Source organism: Drosophila sulfurigaster, chromosome 2R, assembly GCF_023558435.1.
Source record: "Drosophila sulfurigaster albostrigata strain 15112-1811.04 chromosome 2R, ASM2355843v2, whole genome shotgun sequence".
Lineage (NCBI taxonomy): Eukaryota > Metazoa > Arthropoda > Insecta > Diptera > Drosophilidae > Drosophila > Drosophila sulfurigaster.
The window spans coordinates 6,945,651-6,961,963 of record NC_084882.1 but is presented as its reverse complement, the minus strand read 5'-3'; the positions used below and the strand labels follow the sequence as shown (position 1 = coordinate 6,961,963).

Below are 16,313 nucleotides of genomic sequence, written 5' to 3'. Positions count from 1 at the left end.
AATAATACTAGTGTTCAACGAATTAAAAAAAAATATTTAATTTCTGTTAAAATACCTATTTTTTTTATTCTTCTGGTTGACATGGAACAAATTATTTAAATTACTCACTCGTTACAATTTTTGAGATTCTAACTTTAAATGAATTATATTCGATAATATTTACATATCGATAGGTGCTGTAGCAGAGTTGCAAAAATTACGATATCTACATATCGATTGGTGTTGTACCAGAGTTGCAGCGAAAAACGAAAACCAAAAAGATGCTTGGACTGATGCCTGAGCATTATTAAACTTGTAACCTTATCGCAGTAAACAACTAACTGAAAAAAAGTAGTGTCCAAATAGTTTTTTTTGTACTGAAAAGGCGCGGAAATATATTAAACAAGCATTATAATGGAAGCCATCAAGAAACGCGGAAGGCCCTCAACAGGCCCAAAAACTCCAAAAACACCTTCAGGCAATGGACGCGGTCGCCCTAAGAAAATCGAAGACCCAACAAGCGCTAAGAAAGATAAGAAGACGCCAGTCAAAGTAGTACTTCCCACTCCGAAAAAAGCAGCGCCTAAGCCCAAGGAAGTAGCGGGATCCCCTGGCAAGAAAGGTGAGAGTAGTTTCAGAGTACAGTACCGTGCAGTGGTACAGTTTCAATAAATTATTTCATTTGTATATTTAGCGTTGGAAAACGCTGAGGAGCCTGTGCGCCACCTTGGTCGTCCCTCGAAGAAGAAGCCATACTCGTATGTGCCAACAGGACGCCCCCTGGGACGTCCGCCAAGTGGCAACCCTACGACCAAGCTGACCATCATTCGCACTGGCCGCAAGCCCGGACGCCCAAAGGCAAAGCGTGGGCCATACGTGCCGACTGGACGTCCGCGTGGACGCCCAAAGGTAAATCAGCTGGTTGTTGACGACTCTGAGGAAGTTGACGAAGAACCTGGGACGCCAAAAAAACGCGGTCGCCAACAACTCGCCGACAACATAAAGTCGCCGTCTCCCAGCAAGTTAATTAAGCTTTTTTAATATATAAACTCAAAATTCAACTACATTAAAGACTAGACGTTTAGCTTTTTTGAGCTATTAATTTCATTAAAAATAATAAGTTTCATTAAAAAAGCACCTATCCAATAATATGTACCCTTGATTAGTGACAAACCTAAGTAAATAAACGAATGCAAAAAAAACTGCGAGCACATTTATTTAATAATTAATGGAGATTCATTCAATACCCTGATTATTCGGTCCTATGATCATTTTCAGCATCATGATGCTATTCTACGCGTGAAGCGATCATGCATATCCATTAAAATGCAGCAAAGCGGGAATATCAGTACTAGTGAAACGGTACTGTACATAGAGTACAAAGACTACAAATTACCAAACATAGCGTTGCTAAACTTCTTATTTAAATGCTGATGATAAAGGAGAATTCTGATTTCGGATTCAATGATTCAATGAATTATCCAATCAATACCAGAAATAAAATGTCAAGGCTTCCCTATTTTCTTATAAATCAAATGCGCACAGTATTTGAGAAAAATTGTATGACGCCTACCAAATAATCTATTGAATATACATATTTGTATACATAGTAAGCATACAGGATGACTGAAATACATAGTACGTACAGGATATGTATGTACATACTTTTGAATGTATGTACATATGTATGCATGTACGAAACATTGATCCACTCTATATGTACTTTAATATGTTCGTTCAAATTAACATTAAGCAGTTATGATATTTGCCTTTTGAAATCAATAAATTGACTATGCAACTCACAAAGTTCACATTGTGAAACACATAATATAATTTTCATATTTTTTAAAGGGAATACATACTTTAGGAACATATTTTTGCCATTCACAATTTAACGTGATACTTAAATTTGCGTCTATAGGAAGGCAAAAAAAAAAATGTACAAAAATAAAATATTCCCGATTTTTATTTCTCGTTTATATATTTTTCTGTTCCTTAATGTTGTCAAACTTAAATTGAGATGAATTATAATTAAATTAATTTTATTCAAATGTTATCTGGAACATGAATATTTAAAAAATTTATAATTGTTTTTGTATAACTTTTATGATTCTTATGGTAATTATTTGAAAATTTGTATTTCTATATTTCTGTACAGTTGAATCTTAAATCCACTGTAAAACCCTGCAATGTAAAATGCATAGGTACTGTATGCATACAGCACACAGTTTTATTAATATGTATGTACATATGAATACATCCAAAGGGTGGCATCAAGCATTGAAGTTGTACATAAAATCCCTCCAAATGTTTGAATGTATGTATACATGTATAGTGTGCAATAAATATCCTTGTTACTGAAAGGCAACGCAAACTAAAATTTACCAAAAAATAAACATTTTAAAAATGGAGAAAATACTATTGTTACTTGGCAACCCTAGGCAGAGAAAAATGCAATCAAGCTATCATCCCGATAAATGTTAAAACACATACAAAATGTGCCGGCCGGCACCCGAATATGAAATTAATGCACATTTTAATACCGTTTCTTAATTATTTTTATTTGTTTTTTACTTTTTAGAGTAGGACGACAACAATTGTCTGCAATAATAAGTAATGTATATAATAAGAATTGTATATATTAATTTAACATGAAAAGATTGTCTTCCGTTTAATTTTTTCTAGTTGGTAACAAACTAAAACTTGAATAATGCAAATTTTATATTTACTGAAAAAATTAGAAAATATTTAAAAATTGTTTGGTTATTTTGATTTATTTGTAATAATGAAAACAAAAACGTCTCATTTAAACTTTAACGGGTTTTGCCTACCTTTTCGTAAATTATCGATATCGATAATACATTTTATGTGGCCTTTTACTCTGACAGCAACGTAAGCTTCAATAACTTGTCTTAATTCTGACTACTAACGAAATCGATACAGTATTTACAATTCTTTGTAAAGTGCAATAATAATAGTTGTACATTTTAGATTGAGGCAACACATTGTACATCCGATAACAAAAAGTTAGCATATAAATTTTTGTGCCAGGGCTGCATAAAAGAAAGCGATAAAAACTTCATAAAAGAAGCCTATTTTCATTTATTCGGCGTTCCTCGCTTGATGCGTATTTGCCACTCACAAAAGGTAATAGAAATTAATCAAAAGAAAAAAATTTTCGATCAATTGCTGTGTGTATGCTGTCATTTTGTGCATTAAAGACGAATTTGCCATTTTTAATTTTCTACCATTTTGTCTCAAATTTACTTTTATACTTCTATTAAAAAAAAAATTGCGAAATTTTAAAACAAAAGGAGCGAAGAAAAAAAGCCGTAACTTTTCTAAAATATACAAAATAAAATCTGAGATTTGAAGATTTCTGAATCAAGCATAAAATACAGAAATCAACAAAACACCAAAATGGAAGACATCGCAGTGGTTAAAAAACGAGGTCGTCCCCCAAAGGCGGGAAGCAAGCGTGAAGCTGCACCGGCAGCGGGAAGTCCCGTTCCAATAATACCCAAAAAGCGAGGGCGTCCATCGAAAGCCAAGGGACGCGGCCGACCTCCAAAGAATCCATCTGGAGATGCAGCAGCCAGCGACAATGAGGGTGGCGAAGCGGTGCAAGAGGTCAAGGTGAAGAGCACCGGTAAAGGTCGCGGGCGGCCACGCCAAGAACCCAAGCTGGATAAGAGCGAGAATGAGGAAGATGATGATGGCGATGCCGATGATACAGAAGATGAGCCGCAGGCTAAGCAGCAACAAAAGTCGCCCTCATCTGCCAAGCGGCGCAAACTGGGAAGACCACGCAAGCATCAACCGAGTGATGCAGAAGGTAATAACCAACCATATTTTATTTTATTTTTTTCTTTTTATAAAAAAAATGTTTTATTTATTGTTTCTTACCCAAAGAGGACGATGAGGAAGAAGAACGTCGTCCTGTGGGACGCCCTTCAACTGGCGCCGTTAACTTGAACATTGTGCGCACTGGACGCGGCACCGGACGTCCAAAGGGTGGCGCACTTTCAACTGCTGCTGGCTCGGATGGCGAAGTAGCACCCAAAAAACGGGGACGCCCATCGCTGAACTCGAAAGCCGCAACTCCGTATGTGCCATCGGGTCGTCCGCGAGGTCGTCCAAAAGCCAATAATAGTAATACTGGAGACGAGCAGCCGGAGGACGAAAGCGCCGAAGACGATATGGAGGGGGATGAGGATCAGCCGCCAGCTGTAGTGTCCACGCCAAAGAAACGCGGGCGTCCTTCGCTGTCTGGTAATAATTCGCAATCGGGTGGCAAACCACGCGGTCGCCCCAAGGTAGACAAATCGCCCAGCTCTCAAGTGGATGCCGGAGAGCCAGATTCAGCTAATGAACAGGAAAACGAGTCTTCGTTAAAGAAGCTTGGACCTCGAGGACGCCCGAAGGCAGCAAAAAATGAAGATGCCAATGGCGGGGATGATGGCGCTGATGGCAGCAGTGATGGCGATAATTTGTCGGATGTCCAAGTTAAAACATCAACCAACAAAGATTCCAAGTTGGAGAAGAAGAAACGCGATATTTCAGAAAATGGCGACGACGATGATTCCGATGGCGAGGGCGGTGCTCGTGATGGATCCGTTGAGAGTATCTCCGATGAACCAAATTGGGCCGGTGCTTAATTTTCTTTTATATATCTAACTCACACGTACACATCAGCAGCTGAATAATAAATCAGAAACAAATTTGTTCACCCATTCCCAATACTCAATATACGAAGAAGTCGATATTTTTGTAATCTTCATTTGATTTATTTCATAATCACTCCATTACTAGGTAACTCTACTTATAAGTAATTGAAAACAAAAAAAATATTGAGAAGAATTTTTATTATCAGTAACATTTCACTTTGGTTTAAATACGTTTACCATAAAAACAATATTGCGTAGTATATACACATATATCAATACAACTTAAACAGAAGTAATAAATGTGATGCGTACGCATTATCGGTAATTTTCGTTGGTGTACTTTAATTTTTCTTGAATAGTTCTATAGTTCAGTATTAAAACTCCGTATATCAGGTAAACAAATTTGAATTTAACTGCTTGTAAAAATAATTTGATACATGTTAATGTTAATTTTTCATACACTGTTGCGAGCAGATTCAGAGCGGTAACAGTGCCAAAATGAGTACAACTTTAAATTTATTAAATAAAAAATATAGATTTGAAGATTTTAATTGAAACAGTCTCAATTGTTGATATCTAAATGTCGACATTTAAATAATATTTAATTAGTTTTCTTTTAAGAGTAAGCTACGAAATACCAAAAATATGATAAGAGTTATCGCTTTAAATCGATATTCCTGCTAGTCGACTACTTGCCATTCTGTTATTGTAAATCGTTTGTAGGAACAGCGTGTTTGTAATACATACATATGTAAATTTTTCAAATAAGCTAAGGTGAATAATATTTTATGCATACATAAATCAAAAATATAAAAGTATTAACGATTTAAGTGCTTATGTACTAAGTGTTTCCAAATAATTCTCGTGTTAGTGGTGTGGCAGCATTAAATTTTTTGCGTAAAATGGCAATCTAACAAATTAATGAGTAAAGAAACGCGTTAGAAATAAAACAGTAGATATCTCGTGTGTGTATTATCCTTGCAATTAATTGTAGAGTAATTTGATTGACAAAACAGTATGAAAGCAATTAAATTGTTAAAAAAAAGCCGCTAACAGAAACAAAACAATACACAGGCAAGCAACAGCGGCCAAAGAATTCTATTTGTGGCTTGTGTGCGTGAGTGTATGCGCATGTGTGTTTGTGTTTGATGCATTAAATGAAATTTGTTGCGGCCCTCAACTTTGCGGGCTCCAAAATCGATTGAGACAAATGTTTTTGTTGTTATGTGCAAAAACATACTTAATGAAACTATTAAAATGGCATGAGCATATCAAATTTAATTTGATTAAACCTAGAACTTTTTTTTTCCCATTTCCCTCAAGTTATTCTATGTGTGAGTTCAACATTTTAATCACATATATTATATTATGTTGATTTATAGTAACTGTTATTTAATTAAGCACAATGTTAATTCATGAGCTCTCCCGATTATTGACATTTATGAGAAGTGGCAATCCTGTTGAGTTCTCCTGGAATGTCTTCATTTATGAGATACGACAATCCTGTCGGCGTTTAGCAGCAGCTGTTCTAGTGCTGCTGCTTTAGAGCTTCTTTTGTTTATATTAAGTGCGTGTGTATGAGAGCGGGGTCGATGTATTTAATTTGATTTAAATATTTCTAGCTAAAATATATTTGTACATACAAATACATAGCATATTCATTGAATCTATACATAAAAATAAAGATCAAGAATTAGTTAAAATAAAGCACACATTTTATTTATATATACGTTATTATTGACGATTATGGCATGTGGAAAAGTTAGTGTTTAAATGCATCTTTGTTAATATTTTCATTTCGATAATTCTCAACTGTCGCCAATTTTTCTGTTAAATGCCAATAACATTTTTGTTATTCTAGATGTTTGTCTAATGAACATTTGCACAACTGGGCACACTGTTTAGCGGCACATGCTCTCTCACTTGCATCACTTGCTCTCTCTGTTTTTTTTCGCTCTGAGCGCAGTCTCCTGATGGTTTTTTGTGTTTTCGACGCTGGCGCTGTGTCTTTGCATTCGCATTCGCTTTATTATCGTTCTCGCGACGACGACGACGAAGAATTCTTAGCCGTATTCTTCTTCATCCTGTGTAAATAATTGTAATTTAAATAATTTAAATTAAACACACAAATCCACGCAAAACTAACTAACATAAAAAATTGAGAGCATTTCGCGCGTGATTATCAAGTCATTAAGTGCATGTGTAAGTGCCAAAATAAATAATATATGTAATTATTTTGTATTCTATACATATTAAATTTTTCATACTGAGACACATTTTTCTGCTGCTGCCTTTGCTTTGCCTCCGACTGCATGCCTCTTTTTACATTGTCATCGTCGTTTCCTTTTTGTTGCGACTGCGGCGGCGGCTGCAAAAAATGTTGTTATATGTATGTACATATGTATATGTTTAATGTGTGTGTATGTGTGTGTGTGTAAGTAAATCCAGTCGAGAAGCGGCCAGACGAACACTGCTGCCTTCTTTTTTTATAAACATATATGTATAAATAGTCGCGAAAAAAATAAGTTTTGTAAGCGTAAAAGGTAAAAATCAATTAAACGACCCCTTAAATGTGTGATTTTGCTACTAGTTTAGTTAAGGAAAATTTTTCGTGCGGACCTGCTAAATGTATTTTTCCGATTGGCTCGCAAAATGCCCAGATCAATTTGGCATGTGTGTGTGTGAGTGCGTGCGTATGCGTGTTTGTATGTAATGTACTATGTCGTCGTCCGTTTGTCCATTATCCGCCTGTGCCTTATATCTTTTTCTTCCTTGTCAGCGGCAGCCATTTGCTTCTTCTTTACATTTGCACGGCAGTGTTTAATTTGTTTCTTTTTTCGCTCATTTCGCTCTCTTGCTTTGCTGCCTGCCTGCTTGCTCTCCTCCTTCTCTTTCTTGCGTGAATTTGTATACAAGAATTTTCCCAATAAGAGTGCCGATGTCACCGTCGCTGCCGCTAGCGACGCCGACGCGCAAATAAACAAACTAAACATCATTGGCTGCCAAGAGTTATTTTAATTATGCAATTTCATAATACTTAACGAAATTATTGATATATATTTTTTTTTTAATGTACACATACATACACATATGTACATATTCATTGCTGCGCTTGCCACACCCCCTTTTGAATTTGCAGTGCGCATCGTTCGCGTTGTTCGTTTGGCTCCTTTTTATGCTGTTTATTCTCGTGATTTTGTTTTTCATGTCTCTTTTTTGGCGTTTATCTTTATTTTTGTTTTTATATGTTGATTGTATGTGTACGTGCGTGCGTGTTTTTTGTATGTATATATGTATGTATTTGTGTTAGGCCCCCTCTAGGCGTTGCGGTTTCGCACGCTGCACTTGTCTCTTTTGCTTTGTGGGTGGTTAGGTGGTCAGCGAAGAGGGGAATTGGGTACTTTGTTCAAACCATTGATGGGTTTGCTTACTTGCCGCGCGCATATAAACAATCTAGAAAAACACACTAGCTTACATATTTTGTAACTTAACCTCAAAACTTGTGGCCGCTGCCGGCTGCTTGTTTTTTGCTCTGTGCATATATACATACATATGTACGTACATACATATTCAATTACTAGTTGTGTATGTGTTCTTGTATATATCAACGTATATCTATTTATTTTTAATGTTAATTTACATGTATTTTGCTCAGACCGACCCCCCACTCTGTTCCCTTATCTATCTGCTGACGTTTTCCTTTCGTTTTTTCGCGCATGATTCAGCGTCGTCTGCCGTTCTGCTCTTCTTCTTCGTCTTCTTGCACGTTTTCTGCTTTGTTATTGTTTTCGCAATGAGAAGAGCTGGGCATTGCAGACCGGAGCATTTATTTTCTATTTTACTCACATACAGATTTTAAGATTATGGTGTATATGTGAATGTATTTGTATATATGTTCTTCAGCTGGTTATCTGTCTGTCCCTGGCCCCGTCCCTGCCGCTCGTGATAGGTTGGTTTGACTACCATGACCAGCTCAAAGTTGGCACAGTGGTGAAAGTATTGAAAATTTAATATTTTTTTTTTTTATCGAAAATAGTATACTTTTGAATCCTAGGAGTTCTTTCAATAAAAAGAACTTTTATTAATTTTGGTTTTCCTTTCTTTCTCTTTACAGTTTGTGTATATTTTCATCATTAAAACGTCGTGTAAATTAATATCATCCTAATTATAATTCAATACAACTGCAAATCTATAATAAAATGAAATCTCAACATATTTCGATTGATCTGTAAAAAAATATTGTTCAACTGATTCTCATTGGTAATTATTGAATGCATGTAAAAAAAATTTATTTGTTTGGTTTGACTGTGTAAAGTATTATTCATAATTTGTGTTAAATAGTGTAAATTTATGTATAAAAAACAAAGCCAAACAAAACGAAACATGCAAATCATTTTTTTGAGTGGATGAAAATAATCAAAGAGAATTAATCTCTTGAATCGCTGTAAAGTAATACTTAATATTAAGGAAGTGCAAAGTGTGGTTTCTATGCATGTGAAAATAACAACGCAACTCACATTCAATTACAACAAATGAAAAGTTGTGAATAAAACCAATAAATCAAGAGAAAACAAAACCGATTTAACTTGATCTTCTCCACTGTGCAGTCGACGTGTTTATAATTTTAAACTATAATTGTAACGTAACCGCGACGTAAGCAGCAACGTAAACATTAACGTAGCCCGCGTCAGTTACTTTTAAACTGTTCTCGTCCGTGTCGAGTTTTGTTTATTTTTTTTGTATCCGCGCCATTCCGAAATACATTTTTGCAATACGCGCCAATTAATCAGCTTGAGTAGCACAAAACCGCCAAAATTGAGCTGTTAAGCGCGCCCACGATTTCGATATCGACGGTAGCGCCACCAACGTCGCCATCGCCGCAGCTTCATCTGCAGCAACAACAGCAGCAGCATCCTCAGGCTTCGTATCCTCAGCAACATTTCGGACCACCGCCGCTGCCGCCACCGCACTCACCATACTTTCAACATTTGCAACAACAGCAGCAGCAACAACAACAACAGCAACAACAGTTACAACACATGAAGTTTCTGGGTGGTAATGATGATCGCAATGGACGCGGCGGCGTCGGCGTTGGTAGCGACGCCATTGTTGTAGGCGGCGGGACTCGTTCTGGCAACAATGTTGTCGCCTCTTCGCAGGATGTGGATGCAGCAAGTGCTGCGGCAGCGGCTGCTGCTGTCGGCTACGTTTTCCAGCAGCGTCCATCACCAGGCGTTAGTGGTGTTGGTGTTGGTCCTGTTGGCTCAACGCTCCATGATGCCGCTGCCGCTGAGTACGCAGCACACTTCGCCCAAAAGCAGCAGCAAACGCGCTGGGCTTGTGCCGACGAGCACGGCATGGATGTAAGTAACATTTTAGTATGTGTTTTTAAACAATAATCTGTGTATGCAAAAGGGAGAAATGATAGGAAAGAAACTATAATATATAGGGCCTTAGTTCTCAAAATACTGTGTCGAAATACAGGTTATAATTATGAAATTTCGTAAAATCATTGAGAATGTTAAAATAATGTTAATGTTAGATTCTTGGGTAAGCACAGTCTTTGTAAAAAAATTAGTCCATTCTGAGGCTAATTTTAATTCGAAATTTATGTCGGAATTTTCAGACACTATTTATCACAAGATTAAAAGGATTAACTGGATTAAATACCACAATGAACGAAAATTTTGAAGCTTCAACATTTTGAGAGTGTATTAGATAATAACTTGCTTAGTCAAAGGACATTAGATACTGATCACATATATGATGTTTCATCATGCAACTGCATTAAATATCAGTCTAAACGCGGTGATGTACAAAACAAATGTATAGCCATTATTCAAAATTATCTTATCGTAGATTTTACATTTTGCTCGACAATATCTAGGAGAAACTGAAGCTAAGTTTTTATAATATAATTATGCGGATCACGAAATACTCGTGATGAGATATTCAAACTTGTCATTCATTTATAATAAGTTTTTGAAAATCGTTTAATTTCTCAATTTTACGATCTATTTACTTAGACTACTCTCCAAATTCTAGGTTTTGATATAGATTGATAATGTCTATTAGAGTTAATTTGTATGAATCCTGTAATAGACTCAATTTTACTGATTTACGCCAGTTCTTCAATATAATTTGAACAAATCAGTCAAGTTGTATTTGTTTGTGTTTATATTTGGTTAGATTATTCTCTTTTGTGAGTAAACAAACTCGCATTTTAATATTGGATTTTAAAATAGATGCTGAATAAATGCCGATTATTTAGTCAGCTGTGTTTACCCAATAAGCCACAAGTAAATTTTAAAAGTTAGGAAAAGTTTTGGCTAACATAATTATTACAAAGTTAGACATCCCAAGTTGGGTATTTATAACATAAAGGGGTACTAGAAATTAGTCAAGATGGAAGAAGATTAAGTAGATTTAACTAAAATTTAAAAAAAAACGATCGCACAAACCAACAAGTTATGACTTCCGTTGTTGTTCGGGTCATTTTATTACGAATAAAAAATTGTATATTTATTTAAAATGTTCAATTATAAATGATGCACATCAAAATTTATATAAAATATGCTGCAGATTCTAAATAAGTAATTAGTTAAGAATTACTAACGAACTTAAAATAACTCATTAGATGATCAATTATTTTGTAGATTAGATTAGTATTCCAAAGTTCACTTAAATCCTTATAAACGCTTCAAATCTTTACATTTTTATAAAACCGTCTGAATGATATGGGTTGCCATATATATTCTTGGTCAGCCATTACATCCGAGACGATATAAGTAGACAAGTCCGTCTCTTAATCTGTTTGTTTGTCCTTATAAGCTCAATAAATCTCGATAAGAGTTATACAAAAATAGGTGTTATTATAATTGATTTTTAATAATTTCATTACTATCGGAGTTTGTTGAAAAACATACGTTTATGTAAGCTTAACAGACTGAACAGAAGATTAAATGACAAAATTTGTGCGTCCTGTTAAGGGGTAACATCACTGTAGAATTAAAGCAACAAAAAAAGCGAATTTTCTTTTTCTTAAAAGACAGTTTACCTAAAACCAAAAAATGCCCGTGAAATACCTTTTTTAGTGGGAGGACCGTCACATGTAATGTAAATACATATCAAAACTTTCAACGCGTTTTTCTTGAAACAGTGTTTTTGAAATTGGCACGCAGCATAAATCGAACGATTTGCAAGATAGTCCCAAAAAGTGAAGACATTCGCTCAAGACTAAATCACAAGTTATCGATGTTTTGAAACATTGATTTTAGCGAAACCCAAAAAATGATTTTAATGCAAGGAATGAGGTAATTTATAAAGTTCGACAATTGTTTTTCATCATAATAAATATATTTAATTAATAGTGAATTTGTATTGTTTTTCGCACTTCTTGTGCAAAGGATTATTAAAAATCGAATATATTCCATACAAATTGAAACAAATTTTCCAGCTACTACTTAAGTAGTTTAACCTTTAAACAAAACCACTAGAAAAGTTGCTATGCATAGTTTTTAGCATTTATAATTTGTTGTATATATTTTTGTTTCTGTGTATTTTACATTTAAATTAAATGAATGAATTAAATTGAATTTTTTTTTAACGCGATTCACCTTTTGTTCGGAATGCCCACTGTGCACAGGGTGCACAACATCTCTAATTTAAATAGTGTACTTAGTATATGTCATCATTTACACATCCTTGCATATAATAATAATACGTCCCACAATGATTTGAGTTAAACTGTAAGGAGAAGATGGCTTACAAGGGTTTTAGGCTTCAGACGAAAATTCTCAATTTTTTTTGGGGTTCTTTTGCTTGGCGCCTGTTCAATGTCCAAGTTAAAGGTAAAGGGTTAACCAAAGGCAGAGAAAAAATGTATTATTTTAGTCATATTAGGTAACAGATGATTATTGAAATTAACGATCTGAACAAATAAGCAAGAATTAACAATGAGCATGTATTTTCTATTTGATTGTCTCTCCAGAATCCGGATAAATGGAAATATAATCCACCAATGAACCCAGCAAACGCTGCACCCGGCGCACCACCCGGCAACGGCAGCAATGGTGGACCCGGTGCAATTGGCACCATAGGCATGGGTGCTGGCAACGGTCTCGGCGGCATGGGAAATGTTGGAGCAAGCGGTGGCACCAATGGAGGGCTACATCATCCATCGATGGCAGCTGCAGCTGCCAATATGGCTGCTATGCAGCAGGCGGCCGCTGTGGCCAAGCATAATCACATGATGTCGCAGGCAGCCGCTGCCGTTGCTGCCCAGCAGCATCCTCAGCAACAGAATAATCAGGGACCGCCTCAACATCTCATGGGCGGTGGCAGTGGGTTGGGAAATGGGAATGGCCTTGGCGGGCTGAGCCAGCCGCATCCCAGTCAACAGCAGCAACAGCAACAACAACAACAGCAGCAGCAGCAACATCCAAGCCAGCAACAAGCACAGCAGCAACAGCAACAAGGTCAGGGCCAGACACATCCCGGCCAGCATCAATACAACTCGAACCTGCTTAGCCATGTCATGAACAACCAAGTGGCTGCCGCTGTTGCCGCTGGTGCTGCTTTGGGCCACATGCCGCCGTATGCACAGTCTCCGGCGACTAACAGTATGTACGATCATCATGCGGGAGCACTGCATCCAGGAATGAATGGAGGCATGCCAAAGCCACCACCACCATTAGGACCACCCGGTGGACCACAGGACTTCGTCTACATGGGTGGACAACCGCATGCCGCAGCTGCTGCTGCTGCAGCCGCTGCGATGGGAGCAGCTCTAATGCCGCCACAGAATCAATATATGAACAACTCCGCAGCAGCAGCTGCTGCTGCCAATCGGAATGCAGCGGTGAGTAGTTTAATCTATGTTGAAATATGGATATGGGTTGTATTTGTGTCTTCGAAAGCTGGTGGCAGTTCATACCAGCAGATAGATAAGCTTTTTACCACTTTTCGGGCTAATCAATTAACATATCTGTCGCTGTTGTGCTTATCGTCTATGATTGATGATGATAAAATAGGCAATTGTGGTTCATTTATGAGGATAGCACATTCCTCTGGATTTGCTGAAATTTGTGTTTTAATCTTGTAATGATGCATGTTGTTATCTTAAATATGCCATCAGAATCAATTTCAATTTACCTTTAGGTATTTTCAGTTTACTTGCAATTGCTAATATAAAGTTGTCCGAAGTTGGTTAAATAAAACACATTCATTTATAAGCAGTCTATGCAAAAAAAAAAACAAGTAAGAAAGCTACAGTCGAGTGTACTCGACTGTGAGATAACCGCTACGCATTTTAAATAAAAGAAATATACTTTGCGGCATTTTTCTCAAAATATACCGAATATACTACAAAAATACTAAAAATATGCCAAATGGTATATTTGGTATATCGATATAGTACCGCATTCAAAATATACCATAGACGGCACAATATAACAGATTGTCAGCCAAAGCAAGTAAGACCCCCAGTAAATAGGCGTTTTTGCTCATACAAAATTATTTCTTTAATAACTTCCACAATTTTTATCTGATCGCAACCAAATTTGCAGGAATCATAACTACTATAGTTATTATTGTATATACCAAAAAACCGCAGCTGTAGCTCTAAAGTTACGCTTGTTATTCGATTTTTTTGATTTGCGGGGGCGGAAGTGGGCGGGCAAAAATTTGAAACAAACATGATCTGCGTGCAACCATAACAAATTATAGCTCTATCTCTTATAGTCTCTGAGAGCGGAAAGAACGATGCAAAAAAGCTGAAAAATTAGGAAAAAAAGCTATAAAAAAGCTGATTTTTCATTAAAACTATCCTCATTCTCATTTTTATTGCCATATGCTTATCCAGTTCCTATCATTTTTAGGAATTTATTAGGAAGGTTATACTATATCTATAGCAGCATTTGTCAAGTCTGCGCAAGCCATAACTGTAAATGCATGATTTAGAATAAAATGTATTTCCATTTAAAGTAGAAAACAACGAGTAGAAAAACGAATAGCGCTGTCGTCTTCAAAGTATTTAACTTTTGCTTTTTGGTCAAAACATGTGCGCGCAAATCAGAGAGTTTTGCGGTGATAGTACATTTGCAGTAACTGTCTTTCGTGTCGTTCGATATTTTTGTTTAAAGTCTTTTGACTTTTTTTAATACAATCAAAACACACTGATCTTAAGATCTACTCACTTTCGCCTTTAGTGACGCTACGATAAGAATTGGCGCGTTCTTAACAACACTGTACAATTGATTTGTCACTAAAAATGTTGGCAAGCATCGACAGAACAGCTACAGCAAATATTGTCCCTTAATTTTGGGCAAATAGAAAAATATCTAAAAAAAGCATTTAAGTAAAAAAAAAGCCAGAATTCCCGCTGCCCGCTGTTTGAAATTTTTTCAAGTAAATGGTATTTTAAAAAAGCCAATTTTGACGGGAAAAAGCGACTCTGGCAACACTGGTTACAGTGGTGCCTTAAAGCTGAAATTTAGATAATCAAATTAGCAGGACATTGAGTTTATACATTTTAATTTAAAAGTTTATCGCCAGTAAGTTTGCTGAGTTCATTAAAGATTGTTATTCTTCGAGTTGTAGGCATTTTTCGCTCATATCGTGAAATTGACATGCTCATGAGGTTTGGTTAATCAATATTATGGTGTTGTTATTGGTTTGTTAGCTTTTATGGTCCGTTGTACAACACTCCGAGTATCCTACCCTCAAAATAGTGAAGTTGTAAATTGCAAAGCATTTTTCTCTCTTCTTTTCGCTTTTGCCCTCTCAAGTTTTTTTTTTAAATCTTTCCTATTTTTCCATCCACAAATTGATGTGTGAAATTATATTTTAGTGTGTGTGGCGAATGAAATATTTTTTTATATCTTTCGATTTTATTATTGTCTTTGGGCATTTCAAAGCTTGTGAATTGCAGGAGCATAGTAACCATCGTATAACCTTAATGGATAAAACTTGTTTTAGATGTTGTTTATAGCTAGTAATAAACTTACGAAGTCTAAGCAAATGCTTAAAGTTGTTATATTCTGTCCCCATTGATAAATAGAATCTTATAGTTTTTAAGGCAGAAGAGAATCAGTTTGAAATGTATACCCTATAATTTTGTTTTATAATTTTCGGGAAACATTTATTTTCAATTGAATTTTAAAGTATATATTTGTTGTGAAGTGTGTTACATTTTGAGAGTAAAAATAATTTTCCAAGAATTCTTTTTTTTTCTATTCAATGGCATATTCGTAACTTTAAAGGTTATATAAATAAATTTGGTCATTCTACTGAGAGATAATTTCTTGCATTAACGTTATTTTGCCTCTCGCTATGGTACAGAATTCTTGATATTGCAGTCTTTAGTTCTCTGTTCCGCTAAAAATTGCATTCCGGTTACAATTTTCTACCTTATAAGCTTACATTGTACATAGTACACATACAAAAAGCACAGAGAACGAGAGAAAGAGAAGCCAAGTCTGCGGAGGTATTTATACTTTGTACGTAGAAACAACTCGCAGTTATAAATAAAAAGAATTTAATACTCCACTTGGACTTAATGAGCTCTTGCGCCAGCTCAACTCACTTTTCTTTGCTTACTTCGTCTTCCTCTAGATGTTGGTTGTCTGTTGTAGTTGTTCTTTTTCTCTTGGTATGCTTCTTCTGTTG

The 16,313-nt window shown here is 36.0% G+C and overlaps 3 protein-coding genes across 6 annotated transcripts in view; all 3 read left to right on the top strand.

Annotated features, from left to right (window-relative positions):
• Positions 1-216: 216 nt before the first annotated feature.
• Positions 217-1,181, top strand: LOC133837562 (chromosomal protein D1-like). Its single transcript, XM_062268367.1, has 2 exons — positions 217-601; positions 674-1,181. Exons 1-2 carry the CDS (start codon positions 394-396, stop codon positions 1,018-1,020), a joined length of 555 nt encoding a protein of 184 aa, XP_062124351.1. The 5' UTR covers positions 217-393; the 3' UTR covers positions 1,021-1,181.
• A 2,064-nt stretch (positions 1,182-3,245) lies between these two features.
• LOC133838636 (chromosomal protein D1) lies at positions 3,246-4,969 on the top strand. Its single transcript, XM_062269805.1, has 2 exons — positions 3,246-3,814; positions 3,892-4,969. The coding sequence occupies exons 1-2, from the start codon at positions 3,400-3,402 to the stop codon at positions 4,635-4,637; spliced, it is 1,161 nt and encodes a 386-aa protein (XP_062125789.1). The 5' UTR covers positions 3,246-3,399; the 3' UTR covers positions 4,638-4,969.
• Positions 4,970-6,694: 1,725 nt separating this feature from the next.
• The window catches only part of LOC133838634 (maternal protein pumilio), a 190,668-nt gene continuing 181,049 nt past the window's right edge, over positions 6,695-16,313 (top strand). The window contains exons 1-3 of one of the 4 annotated variants that reach the window (XM_062269804.1): positions 6,695-6,848; positions 8,761-10,009; positions 12,637-13,506. In XM_062269804.1, the coding sequence (XP_062125788.1) occupies positions 9,686-10,009; positions 12,637-13,506 (1,194 nt within the window). In that variant the 5' untranslated portion in view covers positions 6,695-6,848; positions 8,761-9,685. The remainder of the gene's footprint in view (positions 6,849-8,760; positions 10,010-12,636; positions 13,507-16,313) is intronic. The other 3 variants (XM_062269802.1, XM_062269794.1, XM_062269795.1) reach the window with 3 other exon arrangements.